The 27,531-nt window shown below is 32.5% G+C and overlaps 1 protein-coding gene across 2 annotated transcripts in view; it reads left to right on the top strand.

Moving 5' to 3' along the window:
- Positions 1-750: 750 nt before the first annotated feature.
- The window catches only part of LOC130904019 (laminin subunit gamma-1-like), a 34,514-nt gene continuing 7,733 nt past the window's right edge, over positions 751-27,531 (top strand). The window contains exons 1-5 of one of the 2 annotated variants that reach the window (XM_057816513.1): positions 751-1,120; positions 8,436-8,700; positions 9,592-9,709; positions 10,439-10,622; positions 10,680-10,989. In XM_057816513.1, the coding sequence (XP_057672496.1) occupies positions 992-1,120; positions 8,436-8,700; positions 9,592-9,709; positions 10,439-10,622; positions 10,680-10,989 (1,006 nt within the window). In that variant the 5' untranslated portion in view covers positions 751-991. Of the gene's footprint in view, positions 1,121-8,435; positions 8,701-9,591; positions 9,710-10,438; positions 10,623-10,679; positions 10,990-17,230; positions 17,400-22,361; positions 22,778-27,531 lie in introns of those variants that run through there. The other variant, XM_057816514.1, reaches the window with a different exon arrangement.

Here is a 27,531-nt window from a genome sequence, read left to right on the forward strand (position 1 = left end):
GAATAAAAGTATAACAGACGTAGTTTTTTTAATAACATTGTTGAAAATATAAAAACGGGCTCTGTTGCCGACGCAACTAACGAAAATATCTATACAGTGACGTTGGCGTTAGTTGAGCAGTCGAATCAATCTGCAGAACTGCTATCAGGAGAACGCGTGCATCGAATTTACAGTCCGCATCTCATCCACGCACTTCACTTGTATAATTTCGGTCGCCGATTGGAATTTTGCAAGTAGTACCTCGCGAATTAGTGGTCGGATGTCGACATCTTCAAGCTAAATCGGCATAGCTGCGTCCAGAATCTTCACATCTTGTTTGAAAAAGAATTAGAGTTGCTTGGGGTGCGTGTATATGTAGACAGGTATCCATGGGGGAGGTTTCGTGGGTTAAACGGTTACATGGCGGACCAAAGTTATGTGGAAACGCTCTAAATGCATCTTCAAATCCCTTTGGTAATTAATAAATTCATTTCATTCACGCAATCATATGAATTATTCGACACACTCGATATAATAAACAGTTTCTACACATTATCAATTAGAATTTCAATTTTATTCATAGAAATTGATTCGAGAAAGTATTTGTCTCAGTGACTAGCATAATAATCGACACATAAGGCGTTATCCTATGGAAAATTATGTTGACAATGAAGCAATCATCCGAAAATTCCTTAATAGACGTCTACAACCTCCATACTTTTACGTTCCGCATAACTGAGATCGTAGTCGTAAGCGTAATCCGCAACTATCATATGTTATCTGTATCTACATACATATACCGCGTGTTGGGATGGACAGGAACTCATCTTTTACTCGCCGAGTTCGAAAATAAGTCTAGTCTCAGACATTGCGTCGCCTTATTTTGAGTGGACTTGACGTTTCTTTTACGAGATGTTTATTTTTTATTTAATATTCGAATGATTCTGGTTAGGCGTCGAAATGAAGAGCTCTGTTGATTTATTTGTGAGAAGGTGTTAAGTTTTCATTTAACATGAGTGTCGGTGTGGTATTGTGGGGTATTATTTGTTTAGTGATTGAAAAATGTACAGCAGATATTGGTGAAACACCGACGTTGGGTACACAAGGAAATAGATGTTACGATAATTTTAGAAGACCGCAGGTATTTTCATTAGCTAAATAATCACTAATTCAACTGTCCTTCAAAGTATTCTAAAATAACAAAGACGTTATGAATTACTCAAATTTATATATTTGTGCATTCCAAGACAAAGCTGGATACAACAAATTCCTTTGCTGGTTTCTCTGATCAGTACTTAAGTAGACCGAAGAAAATAGTCTGAACAATATCATTCAAAGCTCTTCGCCTTCTTAAGCCAGTTGAAACTTTAACTGCCTAAAGATTATTTTAGATAGATCAGTAACCCAATCATCGGACTTCTCTTTAAATTGCCTGATTTTTGTAGCTTAATAATTTTTATTTTAGATTTCTTCGGAATGAAAATTAGATTTTAAAGCAAGGTAAACCAATCGGAATCGAACGTGCTTTCCTCGCCAAAAATGTAAACTTTGAAATTCGTCTAATCATTTGTGTGTATTGAAATGCTAGTTATAAATTTTGGAAAAGAACAATTTTAGTTACATTTACTATTCAAATGAGGTGTAAATGCAAAAAAAATAACACAAAAAAAGAAATAAACAACATTCGACGTTCTAGACCCCAGAATCAAAATTTTTCTTTAATTTGTATAAAAATATAAAATGTTTTATAACCACACAAAATGGCGAAATGATCCTTAATATAGATATAAATAGTTTACAATTTTTAAAATGTAATGATCCGTGGAAATCATGTAATATAAACTAAATATCAATTTGTGTAAATAATATTTGTTCATGAACTAGTTTATTGTTGATAAAGAAATAGATCCTCTTCTATATTAATGTAATTAGTGACGCCTTTCAAACAAAACTTGGGTTTTCTTCTTGTTCAAAGGCTTATATCAAAAAACGTTTATTATTAGTAAATAATAAATAGTAAATTTCCAAACCTCTACCAAACTACTTCCCTTTATTCATAAAGTATTGCTTATCGAGTTAGAAGTTACTACTAATTAATATTAAATTATATTCTTAATTAATTATACGTATAAATAATTATCTATTTTCAGCGCACTTTATTTAACTCACTCTGTAAATTTGTCTGTTGTATATCGTGAATATATGAAAATGGTCATAGAGAACTTTAACTAGTGTGAAATTACACTTCAATCAGTCAATTTTTACTTTTTAACATTGGTATCCATAACAATTAATTTCAACTTTACTCAATAGAAGATTTTTCAAATAATTATTATCATGCTATCAACAGTATTAAGATTTTACGTCCTGGCGTTTCCTAACATTTCGAAAAGTCCCTCACACTTATGAGCTGATCTGGTCATCGGTTCAGTTCGTTGTTTAATGGGATGTTAATAGGAAACCGAAGTAATCCAATATGAAAAATTACATAGACAAACGTTTTCTCTATTGTTTTGTGTAAAAAATAAATCGATATCTCGAATTGTTTCAGAAATAAAATTGAGTTGTTGCAATCTTTTTGACAAGGCTGTTTATTCTTAGTAGTATCAAGAACTTGCCTTTGATCCATTGGTCACTACCTTGATCAAATTTGGAATCTCAATGCGATCAGATCATCAGATTCCCCGATTCAAATATTTTTGTTATTGGGAATGTCGAATTGACAGAATTACCAACAGTCGATAAGTAGGTATATTTCTGAGGACTTTATTAATAATTTTTGACAGTTGGTAGTACGGTTACTTATTGGGAATGTCGAATTGACAGAATTACCAACAGTCGATAAGTAGGTATATTTCTGAGGACTTTATTAATAATTTTTGATAGTTGGTAGTACGGTTACTTATTGGGAATGTCGAATTGACAGAATTACCAACAGTCGATAAGTAGGTATATTTCTGAGGACTTTATTAATAATTTTTGACAGTTGGTAGTACGGTTACTTATTGGGAATGGCGAATTGACTTCAAGTTTGTAATTTCATTGTAATTTTATAAAGATTACATTTCATTCGATGACTCTATCACAGTGGAGAATAAAAAAGGTAATTATATTATTTCAATTTTGATGGCTTATTTAAGTATGTTTTTAGAGGTATAAAGCATAGCGAAAAGCTAGTTGGTAACGAAAGGTTATGTTGCGAGATTTTTTAGGTTATGATTTGTTTTGATATGTCCTCGCCGTGATTTCCTCATTTCAAATAAAAAAGAAATGATGTTATGAGTTATGAGGTAATGACTTTCAGACAAGATCGACATTTTTGGTTATTGAAACTTTTTAATTACCATTTTGCTTTATGCTAATATTTAAGTTGATACAACCTACTCGATTTTTAAAATTATATAATAGCCCACATTTCTTTTCTAATTGAAGCGGATTCATTAATAGACGACGATGATTGATTGTTTATTTTCTTCTAAAATATCAAGCTTTCACATCTAATTAAAAAGAAGTTTTTGACATATCGGAGATAGTTAGATGGAGCAGTGAACTCGGAACGCTTGACATCTATAAATATAAAAAGTAGTAGCACCTTCAAAGAGACCTATAATCTTTAATCTGCAGGCCTTTCTCATGTCTACCCACAACAATTTCAAGAATAAGATCGAATGATTCGTTCACGAATATTTAAAAATTTTATAACTAGAAAACTGCCATAACAAAATATAAATTCACTGTATGTTGTGAACGCACCTCGTATATATGTATATTTCTTTCGTGTTATGAATCTGTTCGCCGTATATACTGAATTTTGTTACCGTGGCAACAAGCTGTATTGTGGTTTTTATTCTTAGACCCTTTTTTTGCTCGTCTAGTCGGTTAACGTTGGCCAAAAGATAAATAGAAAAAGAAATGTAACACTTGCTTTTTGGCATTGATAATGTGCGTGTGATTGTTATTGCGCTACTATCTTATAATATATTTATATTTTATGTATTTTGGTTGATGTCAATTAGCAAGAGTGTATAAATGTTTTAGTTTCAATGTACAATTTAGTTAAACAGTAAATACAATCCACTACTTATTGGTTTAGGGTTTAATGATGTAGTAAAGGTGAATAAGAAGAAAGTTTAGTGTTTTATTTGCCATTAAAAATGAACTAAAAAATAACGTAATCAGGAATCTCCTGTACACTGTACTTAATTATGTATTTTGACATGGTATGCTGAGAAAACAGATCAGATTAGTACTCATATGAGATTTGGATGTAGTCCCAGTACTCTGGACTGGTTTTGTAATTAGGAAAAGAGTATTCTGGCTCTCGAGCTTTAAAAAAAAGGATTCTTAAACTGAGAGATAGAATACGCAACTAGAAAATCCAAGTAACCGAATAAATTTCGTTTCTACTACTTGCAAATCGTGTTTAACTTTAACGTAAGGGACCGAACCAGCCTTATAGATTTTCAAGTGGTACATATTTATTTCACGTGACTATTGAAGCATATTTTGAATAGTTTTTGATTACCCTCGCCTTCATTTTCCCGTAGAGTGAAGTTTCTGTGATTGCATAGTGAATCCCATCTCTAGCCATAAACTGATTGCTGTAATTACTCCAGAAATATTAGGTGAACTCCAGTATACCATCCATCCCACTTCAAACTTCAATTAGACGGAATTCCCGCGAGTTGGAATTTTTTGTTGAGTAGTTAACCTACGGGAGCATCCCTAAAAGAATTATCAGAAATTCAAACGTGGTCATATAATGTAACAAAGTAAAACTGAAATTAGTCGTTCATATTATCGATATGAAACGATTTGTAACTGACAAAATAATGTTTCAACATAAAACTGAAGGTTTCTACGTGAAAATGTTTATGTAATACTATTTATTGACGAATTATTTACTTTTCTTAGTGTGCTGCAACTAACTGTATGTCGAGTAGATTTCAAGATAGTGGTCTGTTCGAATCTTAATGGATCATGACATGTAATTGACAGCAACGTTATGCAATCGTTTATAAAATTAATAAAAAAGAAAATCTGTCATTCATTTCATAATAGTTGTAATTGAAAAGAAACGAATTAATACTATCAAGAATACATTAGAATAATCGTTGTATTATATATATAGGATGTCATCATAGCAACAAAATTTTCCAGACACGCCTCTTATTATAGGAAAACTAGCAATCAAATGAAAACACTTATTAGCTCTTAAAGGTGGAATTTAGAACAATTAATTTGAAACAAACTATCCAATACCCAACAGTTTGAAACGTCAATATACGTCTGACAATAACTCCACCCGGTAGACACCACTCGAGTGTAATGGTGTTGAGAATTGATCAAATTGACAGCTGACCCGACCTTGACCGTATCCTTACCTCTCACCATTTTGTTTTATGTAGAGTCAAAGTTGGTAACCATGTTTATATTAATTTTTAATTTAGTTAAGTTGGCAGGCAAACGTGTTCCAATTTGTAATTTTAAGAATTTTTAAGTATCGAGTAACAATCCGACGATTGTTCAGCAAGAGCTCTGTTAATCAAAACAAGTATCAATTCTCAACAAACCCACTGAAAATAACAACAAATTGTTTGCATGCATTTTACATAAAAAAAAAGATGATGAAGAGTTTTTAAGATTCTTTTCAGTCGCTAAAACAGTAATAAACATTCGTAATATAGTTCTATAGCTTTAATAGCAGTTAAAATACAAGTGGCATGACTAAAAATTATTAGATTGTCGGCGTATAAATTAATTTGATGGAAATACGGAGATTGGATCAACTGTATTTGTGGATATCTACTGACAGGATCAATAGCCCGACCAATATCCCAAAAATGATGCCTACAATCGATTGAATCGACTAAAAGATCACTGCCTCCAAAGCTGGAGAGTATGATGTACCTGAATCTAAAGAAGAGCTACTTTGAACGATATCCGTTGAGATGTAATGACTTGACTCATTTATTGGTGACGCAAAAAATGTCTATTTATATATTCTGGAAAGATATGTAATAAAATTCTTGTACCTACATAGAAAACTAAAAAATTTTCAATATTCACAGTACAATCTTTATAACGCATATGTTGTTAATAAAAAATCCATTAAAAGATTAATTATGTTCGAAGATTGAGCAGATTTTTTTCAAGAAAGGATAATTCGTTTGCAAATACTTCATTTACAGTTCCCTGCGTGAGAAACTAACATAAAAATTATTTTTGATAGCAGATTTAAACCAGTTTCAATATGCGATACATGAACGGTCGAAGAATTTCATTTAGAAGGATGAAGTGGTCGTCAAAATTCAGATTTCTATGAAGTGGCAGGTGTCGCTTTCTAAAATAATCTTTTTATATATTTATATTGGCTCATTTTTTTTTCACTTCGCTTCTGTGTTTGTTTGTGAGTGAATTCAAAATCTCTCAACACAATTTTGGTTTAAAATTTGAGGTATTCAAACATGTCAAATCATCATTTATTGTTTCTGATATTCTATTTTGATTTAAAAAGTTCACTTTAGTCACATTAATTAATTAATATAAACACTATAATTTCCGGAGGAAAATTATAACATATAATGGCATACAACGAGGTTTTCTTTTTCTTTTTTCTGTATAAGTTACAAATATTGCAGTCTTCAAAGTCTTTGTTGTCGAAAAATCGTTTCTGTCTTTTTATTTTGGCAAATATCAAACCTTGTAACACATAACTCAATAAGTCGTGTGACTAACTAAGAAAAACAATTGTTTATTGCCAAAAATCGATTTTATTCATAAATGTTATTACCTTCAATCATTCCATCGCTTCTCTAACTTCTCCATGCAGTGATTGTAGAAGGATTTATCTTTTCCCTCAAAGTAGGCTTCAGATTCAACAATTGCTTTCTTATTTGAGCTGAATTCCTTACCGGTGAGCAGTTTTTTGAGCTCAGCGAGTAGTCATTAGTCATTGGGGGGATATCTCCACCATACACTGGACGAGGAAACAATTCGAAGTGTAAGCCATTCAACAGTGATTTTTTCTTCGACGTTTTCCATTGATTTTTGCATTCAAACAATCTAGCAGCTCTATGAATCATTTGCTATTGATTATCTCTCCCTTTTAGAGATAGTCGATGAACCATATTCCATGCACATCCCAAAATATTGAAACCATAACCTTCCCAGCTGACTGTTGTGCCTTTGGAGGCTTTGGACGTGGTTCACCGGCTGCAGTTCACCCAGATGATGATCGTTTTGATCCGGAGTGAAAGTATTGATCCATGTTTCATCCATTGACACATATCGACGCAAAAAATCTAATTTATTATGTGTAAACATAGTGTCAACACTGCTCTGAATCATCAACACGTTGTTGTTTTTGATCGACCTTTCTCATGGTCAAATCTTCATCCATAATTGTAAACTGATGATGATGATGTAAACTGCCCTCTGAGATATTTACGGCCTCAACAATCTCAAGCAATTTCCATTTGCGATTAGATATAACCAATTTGTGAACTTTTTTGATATTTTCTGGAGTAACAACCTCAATTGGACGACCAGAACGTTCACTATCATCGACCACGTTTAAATTCAGCAAATCAATAACTAATGGTTCTTTTCTGAAGCCATCGCTGAGTTTGTACAGTATTTTTTTATCAAGAAGCAATGATAAATTAACATACCAAATTGTTTTGAATCCATTGTTTCGAAAATAACAAAAGTAGCTTCACTTAAATGGCTGTCACTTTTTTCTAACTAATCGAAATGTCATGAAATATTACACATAGTCGATTGGAAGTTGGTACTTTATAAATGTCATATGAATTTGACAATGGCAGCGCCATCTGTGTATGAGTCACACGATGTATTGAGTGATGTACATAAGTCATTTTTGTCATTAAATGTGGAGAAAATATGAAATGATATTTATCGAGATGGGCTCATTAAACAGGATGAACAATTTTTACGTAAAACTATTAATTTGCGAGAATAAATTAGATCCAATCGTTTATTATTGATTATTTTTTCATTTATATTGATTGTGGTATTCATCCCCTTGTTTCTGACCATGCACGCCTATGATTCGTTCCGATTATTCTTCCGTGTGAGATGTCGAAGATTTACGCGAGTTTATAAGGAGTCCGACGTACACAGCAACCAACCACGGGTCAAGAAACCCTGACCGTGCAATGCACGTGCATTCAAACTGCATTACTAATTTTAACATTTTTATTTTTTCGAGAAAAATGCGTAATCTGAAATCTGAATACTACAGCTTCGTACGAAATATTAATATACAGGGCGTTCCGCAATTAGAAACCGTAGTTCTTATTGTATGTACGGAACATATTTTTATTCTACTCAAAAATTGTTTTAATGGTGGTTTATAACATGTTTTTTCCAAATTACTTCCAAATTCCAAAATATGTGTATTCGTGTTTAATAATTTCATCAATTCTTTTTAGAGATGCATTCCTGGCTTCGAGAATGCAGCCTTTAATACAGTTATCGAATCCACGAATACTTGCGGACAACGAGGTCCTTCTGAATATTGTGAACAAACCGGCGTAAATAGCTTGAGGAAATCCTGCGAGCTCTGCTATCCGAATCAACATCTTCCTGAATATATGACCGATTTTCATAACGAAGAACATCCAACTTGGTGGCAATCTGAAACTATGTTCGAAGGGATACAATATCCGAATCAAGTCAATTTAACTTTAAAGTTCGGTGAGTGTCTTCTCAATTTTGCATGCGGGATAAGAAGGAATCTTTGGGTGCCCGATAAGGACTGTATAGCGGATGAACCGTCAATTTTATGTTTTTAAAAACGTTTTTATTTGAACTGATGTGATGTGTGAGAGCTCGCATTGACATATGACATATGACAGTAACCCAATTCTATGGGATTTAATGACATAATTCATTGATTACTTTTAAAATATTAAAGAGTCAATTACGAATATTAGTTATTAGGTTGAATTAAAAATTAAAACAACAGCTTTTGGCAAAGGAAAAAGTTCATCTAGATAGGATAACGTAATATCTATTGCAATATTCGTCAAATTTATTGTCATTTCTTGATTCCAACGCTAGATGAAAGATGTTATGTCACGATCAAGTACATATTGAAATGACCTCGTTGTATCGCATTTTTTTTTATAGAAAAACAGTTGGACAAAGACATTCGTCCATGTATACAAAAGAGATCTGAAGTAATTTCCATCAAATTAGTCTCAGATTTGCTTAAAATTTATTTTCCAATCATTGAAATTGATAAAAAACTTGAGATTCGATATCAAAACATTCATGACAGTGAAAGAATGAATCCAGTCCACTTTTTTCTCAGTGTAACTTGTATCAGCTATTTATTTCTAATATTTAGAGCTGAAATTTGTAAAATATTTTATGAATACTCCTATTTAAACTAGAATTGAACGCTTTTGATTCAAATGCTCCTAGTTATTGTACCTAATTGAATACTTCCTTGAAAAAATATATTGATATATATATATTCTAATGTGGGCCATTCTTATTTTCAAATTAGATGCAAGATTTAACAAATAAATTTGTTCATAATAATCACGATATATACAATTGAAATTTATCAATCTTTTTTAGGAAAATCCGTCGATATAACTTATATAAGAATATGGTTTTGGTCACCAAGACCAGAAAGTTTTTTTATTTCGAAAAAAACAACCGAAGATAGTGAGTGGATACCTTATCAGTTCTATAGGTAATAATTTCCAGAAACTATTTGTCCACAAATCGTTCAATATGCAAAATATTTACAATAATGAATTTTTATCTGAAACCTTTCGAACATATAGACAACTAACAATACGCGCTACATGTGTAGATACTTAAAGTTTGACCGATTCCGTTCGACGTAAAAGAAGAAACAAAATCATCACTAATTGTTTCCCCACAATAATACATTCACATCTAAAGATTATTAATTTCAGAAAATTTTATTTCAAAACTTGTTGAATATGAAATGCCGAAATACCTAATGAATCTTGAACCTTTCAAACATATAGATAACCAACAATACACAGCGCTATCTGTAGACATACTCACAGTCTTCTTGATTCTATTCCATATAATAGAAGAGACGAAACCAGAGATTATTATTTGCAGAAACTGTATTCCCAAAATCGTTAAATATGAAATTCCAAAATACTCAATATAGTAAATGTTCTTCTAGAACCTTTTAAACGTATAGACAACCAACAATACGCTGTGTTTTGTGTGTTGCAGTGCCACATGTATAGATACTTACGGTCTACATGATTCCATTCAACTAAAATGTGGGGACGAAGCCCGAGATTATTTTCACAAACTATTTTTCCAAAACTTGTTAAATACGTAACGTCAAAAAAAACCTTTAATAATGAATTTTCACCTAGAACATTTCGAACGTATAAACAACCAACAATACGCTAGCTTGTTTTGTGTGTTGCAGTGCTACATGTAGAGATACTTACGGTCTACCTGATTCCATTCAACGAAAACGAGGGGACGAAACCCGAGCTTCTTGTACATCCGAATATTCGGATATATCACCTTTACGTGGGGGGATAGTTCCGTTTGGAACGCTGGAAGGTCGTCCATCTGCATTGAATTTCGACGATAGTCCTGATCTACAAGTACGTAGATCATTATAATTGTTCAGCGGATGATATTTTATTCTAGATTATTTTCAGGAATGGGTAACAGCAACCGAAATAATGATAACATTGGATCGTCTTAATGTATTCGGCGATCAAGTATTTGGGGATGAAAAAGTTTTAAAATCGTATTTTTACGCAATTTCTGACGTCGCTGTAGGCGCTAGATGTAAATGTAACGGACATGCTTCAGAATGTGTAACAATTCGTGGATCAGACGGCTATCAAATCAGAACGTGCAAATGTGAGCATAACACAGCCGGGAGGGATTGTGACGAATGTTTGCCTTTTTATAACGATGTACCGTGGCAACGAGCAACTTTCAAAAACGCGCATGAATGTAAAGGTAAAAATCTAATTTTCTATTCGATTTCATTAAACTGACAGAACTGGGTTTTGAAAGTAAAACCAAAGAGTGCGTTATAGTGCTAGTTCGATGCGTGATCGAAGTTTGATCACCACGCGTCTCTGCATCTATTGGCTATGATAAACATGCTTCCTTACGGTGGCCAATCAGATTTATCTGCAATCGGTCGGGGTTGGGATTGATTGTTTTTGGTAGTGTCAGTTACGTTTTAACGGTTTATGTTGGTACATTTCAATAGATCTTCAGAGTACATATTCGGTGTTTTGAAGTTTAACCTAATCTAACCTAAAGTGTCATATATTGATACGGCTGAAGAAACTGCCTGAATATTTCGATATTGATGAAAAAAATGTTATTTTCGTCGATGAAATCGAGAAAAAAGTAGAAAACATTGCTGAAGAAATTAAGTTTTAATTGGGTTTGATGTTGAAGTTGATAGTATGCCACATAGGAAGCGAAACCGGTTTCCTTTCCGACGGTTTGAGGGCGTTTGAGTCGAAGAAAACAGGAAAATATTATGAGAAAATAGACGGCTAATCGTTTGAGAATCGGTTGAATAATGTTTAGCTAAAAAAACTACTACTGCCACAACAATACCCTAATTGATGACTGGTTGCGTTTGAGGATAGTGGATAAACAAAAAATGATAAATACATTGTAGACGAGATTGCTGAAACGTGTAATAGATATCTCACGTTATCAAAACTACCTCATTGTCTCTCAAAATTGATTCTTCCATTCGCACTAAGAAATTCATTGTTATCAGCAAGTTGTATTTCAATATCTTCACTCATTTTATTTATTCTTCTGCTAAAAGTATTGTTACCGAATGGTATAGCTTTTACATATTTTTAAGAACATAGAATTTTCTCCTACAGTAAGGTTTTTGCGATAAATAAAGAAAATCGATAACCAGCTCCAAAAACACGATTATTAATTGAATTTTGAGCTGTAATTAGAGTCTAGAAGGAACGACGTCAAACACAGAGTTGACATTTTGGTTTACTCGAACCAAATCATACCTAATAATGAAATGTTGCTCGGAGCTAAAGGGAGCTAATCTTGCTGGGTTTATTATCGAATTGCTCAACTAAGAATATTTATTCATAACACAAAATTAATGGATAATTATGTAAAAACGATTTTGAACATAACATAATACGCGTAATGAAAAATTCAGATTGTCTTTTAAAATATATAGATAACTTACTCGTTTATACTAGCATGACCTGAACTTCGATAAAAGTTAATAGTCAACTCTTTCTCATAGTTATTGAAGTACAAAAACTGAAAGAAAACATTTACCGCCACTTAGTGTCCATTTACGTGGATATTTATACCGGTTGACTTATAATTAATGGACCGATAAAAGAGGGCAATTAGCGCAGAGTATAACCTCTTTAAGTGATTCAGTTCCAGTTCAGAATCTCGAACTGCATCTATCGAGAACATTCACCTTTCCGTCTCTTGTTTATGATGGTGGCACGCTGCGAAGTTGGATGATTATTTGCATTTCAATTTCTTATACTATCACGAAGCATATTTCATAGTCGAACATAATTAATATAATTTCAACCTACAGAGGGTTTCATTTTATATATTCTGATGTATAGTTTATATATAATTTAACCAACCAAACCTGGTAAGAATATATTTTATATAGAACTGTATCAAGATTAACACTATGAAAATTGTTATTAATAATAATATCAAAGACTCAAAATTATCTCCTCAAATAAGCAATGGAACAAAAAATGAAGATAAGAATGTAAAAAATGAAGATGAATACTGAAAACTAGTATATATTTAACTTCTTATGGTCAGGAATAAATCGCAAAAAAAAGGATTAACATCAAAAGATCAAATAATGAAGATTTAAATCTCGAAATTGACAACTAATCTCTGAATTATTAGTCTTAATGGCCACCTTGTTTCATTGTCTCAAAATAGAGCAGAATTACCTAAAAAATACAAGTGAAAAATAACTGCTAAAGAAGAAACTAAAGATAATCAATGGAAGCGATACCAACAGTGAATAATAACGTGTGAATTTAAGAAAACGGAAAATGACGAACTCTATAACAAAATAGAGGCTTATTCTTACCTTTAAATTGTGGAAGGCTCTGGAGTATTGGCAAGTTAATACAGTTAATACTAGTACTACTAAAAGTTTTTTCTTGAAATCTAGTTCTACCACTTTATAGGATACCAATTTCGATGCTCACCATTTTTGGGTACGATCAAAAAGAGATATCAGCGTAAAAGATTCAGATTTCGAGTGCCCTATGATAACTGCATCGCAAGATCTAACCTTGTGTCTAATTTTCTGCAAGCAAATTATACTTTGAATATATTTCGGTTTGATCTAAGCCGTAGAATTTTTTTTTTCGTATACGTATATTCGTCATTTGTATTAATATCAGTTTGAAAAATCTCATTTGCATGTCTCCGAGAATTGTGGTCGACAGACAACGTCGGCAATTGTCTATCAATGTCCGGTATTACCTTAAGAGGCTTACTTCGATGTTCGACAAGATCGGCGGCATATTTGGCGCCCACGACAAAAATAGTCATGGATATTAAGGTTAAGTCATTTCACTTTACTATTTAAGGTAGCATTTGTAATGAAATTACGCAACGAATCATACCTCGATGATTTAAATATGTTTTATTCATTTTTTCTCTGATATGTAAGAAATAATATAAAGTTGGAAACTGAATACTTTCACTTTTTAATCATAGAGCGCGTTGCTTTATTTTTGTAATAACTTATGTTAGTGCTGTACTTTGCTACTTGTCACGTGGTACTGGTCAAATTGACGTAACTTTTGAAGCAATTAGTGCGTCATTTAAACGAACATTTTCGGCATATTTATAAACGAAAGAAAGCTGCTACGGCTAACAAAGCAGTTTATGTTGCTGATTGCTTAATAGATTGCACGTGGCGGAATTAGTATGAAAAATTCCTTCTGGAGAAGCTCCCTCGAATATGAACAACGTTCTGGTTGACCTTCTGAAATTGACGATGACCAAATTAAAGTAATAATTCAAGTGGATCGTTATAAAACTGTTCGAGAGGTTGCGAAGAGGCTACATATATCGCACCCTATAATTGGAAAACACTTAAAATGTCTTGGGCTAGTTAAGAAGCTTGATATTTGGGTACCTCACGATTTGAAAGACATTTAACACAAACAATCAACATTTGCGACCCTTTTTTTGAAAGGAATCATCAAAGGTGATGAAAATTTTATTCTGTACAGTAACATAGTTCGAAAACGATGATGAAACAAACACGATGAACCAGCACAAACTACATCGAAGGCTGAAAAACAACGAAAAAAGTTCATGGGGTTAGTTTGGTGGGACTACAACAACAACAACAACAACATTAAACGATCAATTCTGACGTTTACTCTCAACAATTGATGAAACTGGATGAAGCAATCGAAAAAAAACGGCCACCATGGTAATGCAAGGCGACGCACATCTTTGTCAACTCGTGGGGAACTATTGGAGCTTAGCTGAGAAGTGATGCCACATCTACTATACAGCCCTGATCTGGCACCATCTGATTACCATTTATTTCGAAGTTTGAAAACTTCTTTGATTAGTCAAACTTTCACAAATGACGATGACCTTCAATCTCAACGGTTCAGTATTTTGCTGATTAGGATCAGAAATTTTATGAACGTGGAATCGTGAGGCTGAAAGAAAGATGGCGAAAGGAAAATATATAATTGATAAAAAAATATTCATTGTTAAAAGAAAAGTGTTTTATTTTATACTACAAAACCGAAATTACTTATTTACAATAATTTTGGTACTAAATATTCCACCATATATATTTGTAATTAGTATTTTTGCAATTGTATGATACACCTTTGGGTTTTTTTTCAGTGGAGGTGTTATCTGTATCATATTCATCCAAATAAGAGAATAATAGTTCTTGTTTTTTGTCAAATAAAAGCAATTATCTCAGATAAAATATAAATTGCCAATGATGGTTCTCATATTATTTAAAATAAAAGTATATATCTAGTTGTATTATTATTTCGTTATCTTTGAAGTAGCAATAACAAATTACTAGTAACAATCACATCTAAAATTTCTACAATTAGTTCCATTAAATTATTTTCTACTTCCAACTTACAACCAATTTTCTCAATTAACTTTTTTCGACGCAGTAAATGATGAGAATCACTTCGCCTTCGATTATTATTAAGCCTACTCCGACCGATTTATACGCATAGTATGTTATTTGGCGCCCACGTGTCAATTAGAAGAATAAAAAAATTCTACATATCAAACGAGACTTGAAAATGTTTAAGAACAACCAAATTATACAATTTAAAATATCAGAATGTACGCGTTTCTTGACATAAACAAACGAGAAGTGCTGGTTAACAATAACTATAAAGACTATACAGATTAGAGAGATCTTCAATTTAGTTTCCACTCCCTCAATATATAAAAACAATGAATTAAGAACAATATCTGGTTCAATACATTGCTAAATCTCATCCCTTATTGGTATTAATGGATATGAAGAATTTAATTGAAAATTTACCCATAGTTACATGATAAAACGTGAAGCCAATAAGTGCTCCAAGTCATAGAATGTTCAAAGTACCACACTGAAAGAAAAAAATGTGAACTAATGCTGCTCCACATAATTCAGGAGCCTTTTGTGAATCTATAAACACTCTTGGTTTGTTCTTCATCGTAATTAGTATATTCCTGGTGTATCTATTTGTTCCATTTTTCATTAGTTCCCCCTGGATCTGCAATTCTTCTATTTTTTAATTGCTTGACTTTATTTATGACTACTATTGCAAGATTTATCTTGCAAGACTTATCCATCCACTCCATCTCCAAACAATGTCTTCTGTTTTATGATATTGGTAAGGTGAAGATTCAACGTTGTCAAGGTCAAACGTTTCTGTCTAAAGGACTGACTATAAACGTATAGAGGTAATTCCTATTCAATATTTACTCCGTAGAAATATTTAGAAAAGTACTGGCAGATGGCATAGAAGTCAACGCAGAAGCAATCGACAAAATTACATATGCCGCCGATACAGTAATTAAAGCAAATAATAATGGAGATCTACAAAATATTAAAAAGTCAACATCCTCCAGTGTGTCTAACGATAAACGGTCAGTATCTACAGTAAACGCAAAATGGCACCAGGCATCAGAAATACGATCACGGATAGAAAGAGCTCGAGCTGAGTTTAACAACATGAAAAAACTATAAACCACCAAAGATATTCCTTTACAATTAAAATGAAAACTAGTCAGATGCTAAATATTTTCTTTTTTCTTCTATAGCGTAAAGGTTTGGACTGCAACTGGGGCAACAGAAAACAGACTGGAATCTTTCGAAATGTGGATATATCGACGTATTTTGAAAATATCCTGGACGGTACATATCAGCAACTTGGAAGTTATGCAGAGATTTAGGAAACAGACGAAAGTCGTCTTTACAGCCACATAATAAGTCACGATAAATACCGTCTTTTGCAGTTGATTGGGAGAAGACAGCATTTATGGTTTAACAACCTTGGCCAGTGGTTTGGAGTGTCATCTGTTGATCTGTTTTGAAATGCAGTGCGCAATATAAGGAATAGCCCTATTGATAGCCAACGTTCGCAAAAATATAGTTGAATGAGTGAACCAAAATCTTGTAAGAATTCACAGGTCGTTTTAGTTCTTGTTTGTCTTCCTCTATTTCAACTTTAGCAGCTTCTGAAACAGTTTTGTACCGATCATCTTCTTGCTCCCATTTTCCTCAAAATGTTGGGTTAATAAATTCTTTAAAGACATTTTCCTTTCCTCCTTGTTTCCATTTTTAACTTTTTGAAGAAGAGATTTTGGAGTAAAAAGTTATGGTGATGATAGCATCTTGACTTTTTGCACTACAACCACCAGTTTCTTGAAAAAGTCTGTTTGTGTATCGTCCCCAAGACATTTAACTCTGAAAATGAATGTTAAATTAAGGTCTGGATAAATTTGAGTTGTACAAAATGTGATTAACACTATCTCGCGATAAAAAACTATATATTTTCGTATATTTTTGTTTTCTTAATGTAATCGAATCTATTAAATTGATTCTCCCAATACCGATCAATGAATCACGGTTCATTTAGACCAATAAAAAAGCAACGGTTCCTTCCGAGAGCGGATACCAAATGCCGTTCCATCTAAAACAAATTGCAATCTTATAAGGTTGCACTTCGCGTCTAGCCGTGAGTCAGTGTCGGTTGTCGCCTTAAGTGAATAGCGCCAACAACGATACAAAAACAAAAATATCCCACTAAGTGACTAAGTGACAGATAGTGATATTAGTGATAACATTTTCGGTTTATATCTACGTGATTTATATAGTAAATATTATATACGTTCCTTTTACATTTTGAATATTTAAACAAAACAAAAATATGATTTTTGAGGTTAACTTTGAAACCGTCCAATCTGTTAACCAAATTATTGAAAATAATGAAACGTTTGTTAATATTTATTCCGAAAAGTATGTAAAGTTTTAATCAACAACACCTATTGTGTCCTTATGGTTTTTGTAAAAAATATAGAACAAATAGACTATTTTTAACACTCTTGTGTTGATAATAAATATAGTTTTTTTGATAATTTTTGAAAGAATGATAAATTTTGACGTTTCGACTTTCTTTGATAAAGACTTAGAGATATCTAAATTATAAATAAAAAAAACTAATTTTAAAACATAAGAGATCTAGAATCAAGAACATTTATTTTGGTAGTACAAAATTTAATAGTTATTTAGATGGTGTAAAATCTGTCATTATATCATTAATTAGCATTTCATAGTCTTAAGAATCATCTCAACAACTGGCATATTTTGATTTTTCATCCAATATATAACGTTTATTGATATTTGACTGAAAAAATCACTATTAACTCCGAAGTTAACACATCTTGGTATTGAAATTATTACAATAATAAATTATAGGGTGGTTTATTGACGAAAATGAAGAAAATAATTAAATCGAGTTTCGTTTTAATAATTTTAAACGGTCAAATCAAAATTTCTGTAGATGCAAATAGATTTTTTGTATTTCAAATGTTATAAAGTACTGCACAATCATTATAAATCTATTTAAATGTTTTGTATCATATTAGAAAACTTATATGATAGAATAGAGAATAACGAGAAAGAGTTTAAAAGTATTTCTTCGCTTTATTCATATTTTAATTAATTTTTTTCGTACAGCAGCTTATTAATTGGACTGTAGTATCTGAAAGAAATTGTTAAATTGCTTTTTCAGACGTGGAATTAGAACAGTAAAGCCTCTTTCGCTTATTTTTCACTATACGAACAACCTTCTTCTACATTTCTGTACCTATGTGTCAACATTAATGAGCAAAGAAAAATCGCATGATGAAAAGTCTGTAGTTTCCATTTCTTTTATGATTTTGTCATCTAAAAGACTTAACTTTGTAATGAGTGGCCTATGTTTTTATTGAGTTATTTTTTGTTAAAAAAAAATGGAATATTAAACAATGAAAAGGATTATAATTAACAGCGAAGAAAATAAAGTTTAAATTCGTCAAAATAATAATGTATTTGGAATTAACCTATCAAAATTTAGTGTTCTCTGTTCTGGCCCAAATAACAGGTTCTAATCGCTTTTTCATCGATCGAAAAAGGGCAGTTTCGACATCCTGTAAATATTATCGTTTGGAACTTGCAGTCGACGAGTATTGACCTGCTAATTAGCTGCATACAGCCACTCCTCGCGTTTCCGTGAGAATCAATTTCTCAGCAATTAATGAATCCGTCGTTTTCTCTCTGACTCTGGCGTTGTCGCAATAAAGTGACTGCTGGAGCAGCTCTATTACCTATACTCATACTATTATCTTCAAGATTTAACTGAAAAAAATTCAATTTTGTGTTAATTTTTTTTCCAAGTGACCTGCGATTGCAGGAGTGTCGACTGAGTTGATTTTTTGTTCACAGCAGCATATGGGTGATTCCGTTCTAACTGTGATATTCAATGTCCTGTATTGTTTTTTTGTACTAGTCATTAATTAATAATCAATTAATAAAAATTTTGTGTTAATTGAATAATTCTTAAGATATTTAAACATTATTTTTATACAATATAACTTGCCACTTAAAGAAAACTTATACTACATCACTTGAATGTCAGTACCGTGTCATGTCCATTCCTAGAATTTACCGATAAATTATTAATTTTTTTTGTCGTAACAAATGATTTAAACTAATTACCTTATAAATTCTAATGTTTATGATCAAACTGAGGAAAATTGATGCACTTGTTGTTTGATATCTTAAGTTACCATGTCAGTACCGTGGATAAATTAGTCAGTACCGTGGAACTCAAAATCCGACATTTGTGTCTTGCTCGTGATACTTTGAAGTTGTAGTAAATTCCTCTTAGAGTTTTATTTTTACAGTAAAATATATGAATAATATGCATAAAAAAGTTAGAAAAGTTAAATTTTAAAATCTTGAAATTTTGAATACAAAAAATCACAGTTAGAACGGAATCACCCATATATTATTTAAATCATTCTTAAAAACCATTGTTCCAAAACTTTTAGTGCATTTTAAATATTTTTTAATAAATGTATTTAGGTAGTTATTACAGACTAAAATACAGTTAGTATTATTTTTTCGTTAGCCACTTCAGATACCTCGTCGTACTTCAAACTGTACACGGTTTAACAAAAAATATGATGAATACATTTAGAGAGTAGCAAATACTTCATTATTCAACTAGTATTTCATAATCGCAAGTATGAAAACAAGTTTCAAAGTCTGCTACTATAACCGGATATACATGGATTTTGAATATAACGTTTCTAAATGAAAAATTGTTAAAAATCTCAAGAAATGTTAAATTCTGTGTATAATATAATAACTTTAAAGACTAAAATTATGATTTTAAGTAATATTTATACTTCCCTCGTAAACGAAACATATTTTACAGTATTGCTAAACAATCACTAATTAAATTAATGTCAATAATAATATATTATTAAATAATTACAACATAACAATAGACGATTAATAATGTTTAAATAAATTGTTCAAAAACTATTAGTTTAAAAAAGTTCCTGTTTTTTAACGTTTATTTGAAAGGAGATCAATAAAAAAGGCAAAGTAATAAACGACAGAAATGGCTCTTGAAAATAATATACGAGGTATTTCTTCGAAATTTTAGTTTCACCCTCTTCACACCAGCTTCACCCCTTTGTTCGCGAAATTCATCTATTTGCTTCCAGTACTACGAGGCTTGTTGTACATTCCCAACGAATTTTCACAATGAAAAATATGTTTATTGGCATTGAATAATACATATTTGGAAAGCTAAGACCTCTTCTTTCAGCTCCTCACAAGTGTGACTTTAAATCAGGAAAGAGATTGGCCAATTTCACAATTTGTCGTTTGTTGTAATCCGTCAGCATTTTCTGTACCCACCTGTGGCATATTCTAAACGGTCTCTTAAAATGTTGAGACTTACTTACTAAGATCCCTTCAGATCTTCCACTTTCGCTTCGTCTAAGAGCAGTGATGGGCCAAAACATTGCACGTCTATCTTTGAATCTTCTGCATCATTTGCGGGAATGAATGTTCACCGGAGGAACTTTGTTACACATTAGAAACGAATCGTAAGAGTGGAAGCTCCATCTTTCACGGCTGCCTAAACAAGAATGGGCGTTGTAGGCAGTTCGTCGAACTGGAAGAAAAGCTACACGCCAAATCAGAGTTTAAAAGACGAGTTTTCTCTTTAATGCGGATTCACGTCGGTTGTATGAGTAATGAAAACAATTAACAATTGAATGTCTGATTCAATAGAAAAAGAATAGAAAAGAAAAAAAAAAAGTTCTGTTTCTAATTCTCGCAATTAGAGAAATCTCTCGTTTATTGTTCAATCGTTAAAAAGTAATTTTAACAATCAATATATTTCCTGGTAGCCGCCACTCCTTTTTTCGTGTATTCGTTACGGATAGAATTTGACTTCAATTTTTTGTATAATTTTGTATAAACTCGCATTATGGGACTTATTGTGTCTGGTTCAAGCTCCTAATGGAACTAGTTGTCACCAATTCCGAATTTAAACTTTTGTCGGTTAGAAATTTTCTTATCTAACAATGTAACTTATTAAATTGCTTTGAATGTCTTTGAAATTGGGGGTATTAGTCAGTACAAGCTCCTTGATTGTATTACAATTAACGCCATCACTACCTAATATGTAAAATTTTGACATAAGCACTTAGGTAACAAACATATACAATTGATAATAAAAATAGAAAAAACGTTTTGTACCATCGAGAGAGAAAGAAAAAGCATCGGGATATCACTACCGTTTCTTCACCCTAGTTTATTTAAATCCGAACTAATCAATAAGTATCTGTCACTTGATTAAGTACTCAACAAATAGTCTATAGTTGGTAACACTATGAAAGATGCCTATATAGCGAACGTCCATGTATTGAATAAGGAAAGAAATAAGCAAAAAAAAACGTTTTTCTATTGACGTTTTCCTATGATCTGTGTTTGTGATAACGTTCCGTGCTTAATTGAATTTGCACGTGTTTTGTTAAGGTTATGTAGTGGCTAGTTGAAATGTTGATCTGAAAATTATAGTTTAAATTGAAAATAATTGATAGGAAAGGAAAAAGAAAACGGTAAAAAAATCGGACCAAAAATTGTAATGATCAATTTTATGACGAACGGAATAAGCTCGTTCTTCTGGAATTTGCTGTATTTCCTCGATCAATTCCTCAGCAAACAAATCTTCTAAATCTTGGAAAGCTTCCATATTATATATTTAATTATTTGTACGACGCATATTTCCGAAAATGAACTAATCAAATATACGTGCAATAAATAAACAAACCACTTTTGATGTATAATATTTTAGGTTAAGTTTCTACTAACCTTTTTAATTGACAGTTTTGACTGTCTAATAACTTATTTGGCAAATAACTCGATTTATTCGGAGGTTTAGTTTATCCGAAGGTAAAGAAACTGAATTTTTGGTTATTCGGTAAGTAATAGTTAGTAGAAAGTGAAGAAACCCGGCCTCGATCTATCACTAATCATTTCTGTTTGCTTTGACATTTAATCAGAATAGATTAGAGAGAGATATAGAGTGGTATACCGATGTTCTTTTTCTGTCTATCAGCAGTTCTCTAATCTCAACTCTATGTTGGGTACCTCATCAAATGCCTTACCGAAATCTATATACATAATGTAATAATACAAAATCATAAATTTAATAATTGTACTACAAATATTGCTCTACCATATGATATAAATTATTTTATCTCATGTACAGATTACCTTCCCATAATAGGAGTCCAGAAAACGTAAATAGTTATAAATCTGTCGCAATTTTTTTATGTGGAATTTTCTTTTACCATAAATAAAATATTCTTCGGCAACTAAATGTAATTATATCGAATAAACCAGTGTAATAGTGCCGGAATGACTTTTTTTCTCACATATTCAAAGAATTAACGGCAATAGCGTTATAAAATTATACCGCAAGATGTAGTGTAATTTGTAGAAGATGTTCATCGAATGATTAATTATATTAAGACTGATTACGTAACTCGGCAGTGTTCGATAATCTTTGAATAAATGCGATGGGCCATCGGAGATGTTTCGCATTATTATTTTTTCTTTTTACTCTGACGAAGATAAGTCGATGCACTCTTTGGGATGGAATAACGCCTTGGTATACGGGATCCAGTAAGTAGTAACCTTCTCAATTAATAATCATTATATCTCATCTATTAAATTAATTTGATTTTAATAAATTTTATAATAAAAATCGCGATTCCCATCCAAACTGATCCCTCGGATGAAAGTAACATGCTTATAAAGTATCGTTGGGTTCATAGATTTTTCATCCATTGACAAATAAGACAAAACCTTACAATACAATCTGCCTTTACTAGAATTAAAGATAAAACACCAACCAATAAACTTATTAACATAGTTTGTGAAATTCATTGTTTAAATTGTGATAAAAAGTACGTGGGTGGCAAATCTCACAAAAGTAACAGCAAATTATACCCTGACAAATTCTCGATTGCCGCACACGTTTTCTATGAAGCTCAATCTATTATAATTCTGCTAGATGATCGGTGCTTTAATAAAAAAACAACCGATTTAAATTACCTTAGTGTAATCGACGCATATCTTTTAGATTTTGAAAGGATCTAATTTTCATTTGGACGCGATTCAATTTTCATTTAATTTGTTATTTACAGATGAACATTTTTTCAAGTTTTCCCCCATAAGGGATCTTCTTTCTTGATTCTACACTTCGTAGTATTTAGTTAGCACTGAAATTATGAATGTACTCGTACTGAACACACTGTTTACTTCTACGCCAAACTCCGAGGACGTCACAAATCATATTTATACATCTTTCCATTGGAGTACAACAGCTCGATCAATGTAGCTTGAGACTTCAAATGCGCAGGCAGAGAAGCAAAGACAGCAAACGAAAAATAATGATAGCAAAATACTTTTTTTATTTATATCAAACATTATTAAAAATCAACATATCGACGAAAGCTAAATATATGTGGTTCGGTGCGAAACAAATTGTTTTTTGGGGTTGGGGTCCGCAAGGAATATAAATGCGCATATTTTTTCAATTTTATTTGAATATAAATCCGCGCTTTATATATCAGGTTACATCTTGTAATTGTCTTGAAAGCTGAATGACCACGGGTTAAAAAATTCTAAATACAAGTCACTAATGATAATTCTACGGAATTCTACCAATATTTACAAAAGTATTGAACAATTTTGGAACACAACATCAGCCAAATGGCCGCCACGACTGCGCTTACAGGACCATATCCTTTTCATGAAATTGTCCGTAACCAAATTGCAAAGCGGCTGCCCTATGTCCTCGATAGCCTCACGAATTCCATCTTGAATCGATGCTGGACTGTTGGCGTAGAACTTATCTTTCTTTGTTGGCCATAAATCATAGATCACAAGATCTCGGTGGCCAATTGTGATCACCTCTTCGAGAGATAACACGGTCCGGAAATTTTTCCCGTAAAAGATCGAGATGGTTTCGTTGCTGGTGTGGCACGTAGCGCCGTCTTGTTGAAAGTAAACGTTGTCCAAATCAATACCATCCAATTCCGGCCATAAAAAATCATTAATCATCTCTCGATAGCGCAATCCATTCACCGTAACTGTTGCTCCAGCCTCATTTTCGAAAAAGTAAGGTCCAATGACACCGCCAGACCATAAACCGCACCAAACAGTCACGCGTTGAGGATGGAGAGGATTTTCAACAATAACTCTTGGGTTTTCCGAGCTCCAGATTCGACAATTTTGTTTATTGACGTAACCACCAAGGTGGAAACGGGCCTCATCAGTTAAGATGATTTTTCGATGAAAATCCGGATCATTTTCATGCATTTCAAAGACCCAATCAGCAAAGACACGACGTTGTTGATGATCGGCCGGCTTGAGTTCTTCTGTTAACTGAACTGAACTGATAGGCCTTAAGACTCAAGTCTTTATGCAAAATACGGTGTAATGACGTTTGGGGAATGGCTAATTCCAAAGAACGACGAGGAGTGGACAAACCTGGGTTTTCTTCAACACTTTGGGCTACAGCACCAATATTCTCAGTTGTTCTTGAGTGACGTGCACGGGTTTTATTCTCCACATCACCAACTTGTCCCAACATCTCAAATTTTTCCACCAACTTCTGTATTGCGGTCCGAGAAGGTGCTTCACGTCGACCCAAAAATGTTTTAGTTTTACGAACCGTCTCTGCCAAACTTTCACTATTTTTATATTAATAATTTTAATAATTTCAATGCGTTGTTGAAGCGTGTATCGTTCCATTTTCATTAATGGCGTAGTTTCTACTTGTCAAATGTCAAAAAATGACAGCTTCAAAAGTGACATTCACCGAAATAGCGGGCTGTTCAAAATAACACCTCTTATTGGAAAACCCTTTATTTTACCTGTAATATTTAATTAATTAATTATTTACATATGTGTACGTGTAACCGTGACAACTATAGTTATACAGTGATTGTGTGATTTGTTGTGTCTTTTCGTTATGTAATTGTTATTTTTTTATTTATAATGTCTGTAGTGTGGAATTGTTTTACTAAAAATGGGAACAATCAACATGTTTCTTGTAATTTATGTGGTAACACATAAAAAACATGTGGAAATACGACAAATTTAGCGACGCATTTGATAACAAAATATTATAATGCTTTTATACAAATATCAACAAATTCAATACCACCAAAATCTGGAAATGGAACTAAGGATCCTATATTAGTAGATATATAGATAGATATAATTTATAATACTTTATTTAATTAATAAATAGAACTGACAAAAATAAAAAATACTCAACGCTCTGATTTTTACGCTGCATACATCGATATTCTTTGAATATATCGATATGATATTTATCGATATAATCCATTCATTTGCCCGTCCCTAAAATGAGCTCTCGACATATTCCGACCCGCATGACTATCGCGCATCCAAAACTCAAGTCTCAAGCTACACTGGTCGAGTTGGCGGGTGTAATTTGGGCGCTAACCATCCTTCTTTACCTGTCTGACCAAGAAGGGTAGATAATCCGACATGTATTTTCGGCGCTAAGAAGTGCAGGTAGATCGAGTCATAAAATAACCCAATAGAGGGGAAGTTGATAGAGTTTTAAGTAGGTTAAGTTAGGTGAGGTGAGGTTATGTAAATCTCTTATTTTATATGTAATATGTACTAAATAAAAATATAAAATTTACTTTATTCTGTAGAGTGTTACAAAAAAGTGCAAAGTAGCCCCCTCTGATGGTAAATTTTTTCAGACCTCAAGTGATAATGGGTCATTTCTCTTATAGGAAAATCCAAAAATACAAAAATATATCTTATTATAAATGTCGGTGATTCAATAAATAACTGTATTTCATAAATCATGTACTTCAGTCGGTTAGCGCCCAAAATACACATAAGATTAAAATGACCCTTCGGTCTTGACGCCTAGTTTACATGTTGTAAAAAGTACATTAATCCTTTAGCGCCCAAATTACATCCGCCCGGTCGAGTTATACCTTTGGAACGACTTTTTCCAGTGTGACAAATTTCGACTTCAAACAAGTCAATTCTGTCAGCTTCATCGTTCTAACGCTAAAGTCTATATTCAAGACAAATTTTTAATAAAAATAAATAACAGATCGTGTTATCCGTTAAAGAATTATGAGACAGTTGATATATTTTAAATTATGATGCTTAAATAATTGACTACATGGCGAATGTTGTTGATTACATTAAAAAACTTGTAGGACGTTAACGATATACAGCGATTTTTTTATTGAAACCTCATCATACCTAATATCGCTTGCTATTGAAATGATAATTGATGTAATGAATGATTTAATTTTATAAATTAATTGCCCGTATCAATTTTCTATTAACGTTATTGAAAACATGATATTGCTGAAACTTCCTTAATTGGAAATGCGGCTCATTTTAATTTAATCTTAAATGGAATTTTGATTAAGTACTTTTCATTTGGTTGGTAACTAGTTGATTCGACTGAAATTTAAATATAAAATAAACCAAAAATCATTTAAGTAAGAAGACTAGTACAGTCTGAAAGACAATCAGAGTTATTTTGTGCCTTATGGAGCCAAAGCTCTAGATATACATACAAACTTGGCAGTTGACGTATCGCGTTCAAGAATAATAACGAGAACCTTCTCAGTTGATAGTTCTCAGTAACATGCTTGCTCCTTGGTCAGCAAGGTGGTTTTACCAAGTTACCATGTTTCCTGTGTGAATGGGACAGTAGAGCTAGGAAACAACATTGGTGCAAAAAGAACTGGCCTGCTAGAGAGTCTTCAAAGTCTGGCGAAAAGAACATTTTGCGCAAAAAACGTACTCCTACAACCACTACATATTAAGTTAGGCCTCATGCCACATTAGGCCACAGTTTGTATTGTTTCAAATTTTCACACATTTCGGAAGCTAAATTGAAAGAAGGCGTCTTCTTGACGTTAATTTCGAATCCGCAATGACCTCAAATAAATACAAGGATGGGTATCCTTCAAGCAAGTTGTCACCAAGTTCTTGGGAAATGAAAAGGACCCAGAATATTTTTACCCACATACTGAAAAAGTTTGAAGAGTTAGGATGTTTGATAAGTCTTAAAGTTCACTTTTTGAGCAAGGTCAGCGTTTTCACCGGGATGTTAAAGTGATGGGGAAACGTTACTGTTGGTCAGTTCAGCAAGCGAATCATCGCAGAAAAAGTTGCGCAAAAGTTTCAAAGAAAAAAGGGAAAAAATATATAGACAAATTCCAGTTGAAAAGTAAACAGTTTCCCTATATACCGTACAGAGGTGTTTGATTATAATAAAATACATACTGCTTGGAAACTATGGGTGATACAAAAAAACTAAGGTCAGATTTGGATTCAGCACATAAAAATCTATAAAG

This window comes from Diorhabda carinulata, chromosome 2, assembly GCF_026250575.1.
Source record: "Diorhabda carinulata isolate Delta chromosome 2, icDioCari1.1, whole genome shotgun sequence".
In the NCBI taxonomy this organism is placed as follows: domain Eukaryota; kingdom Metazoa; phylum Arthropoda; class Insecta; order Coleoptera; family Chrysomelidae; genus Diorhabda; species Diorhabda carinulata.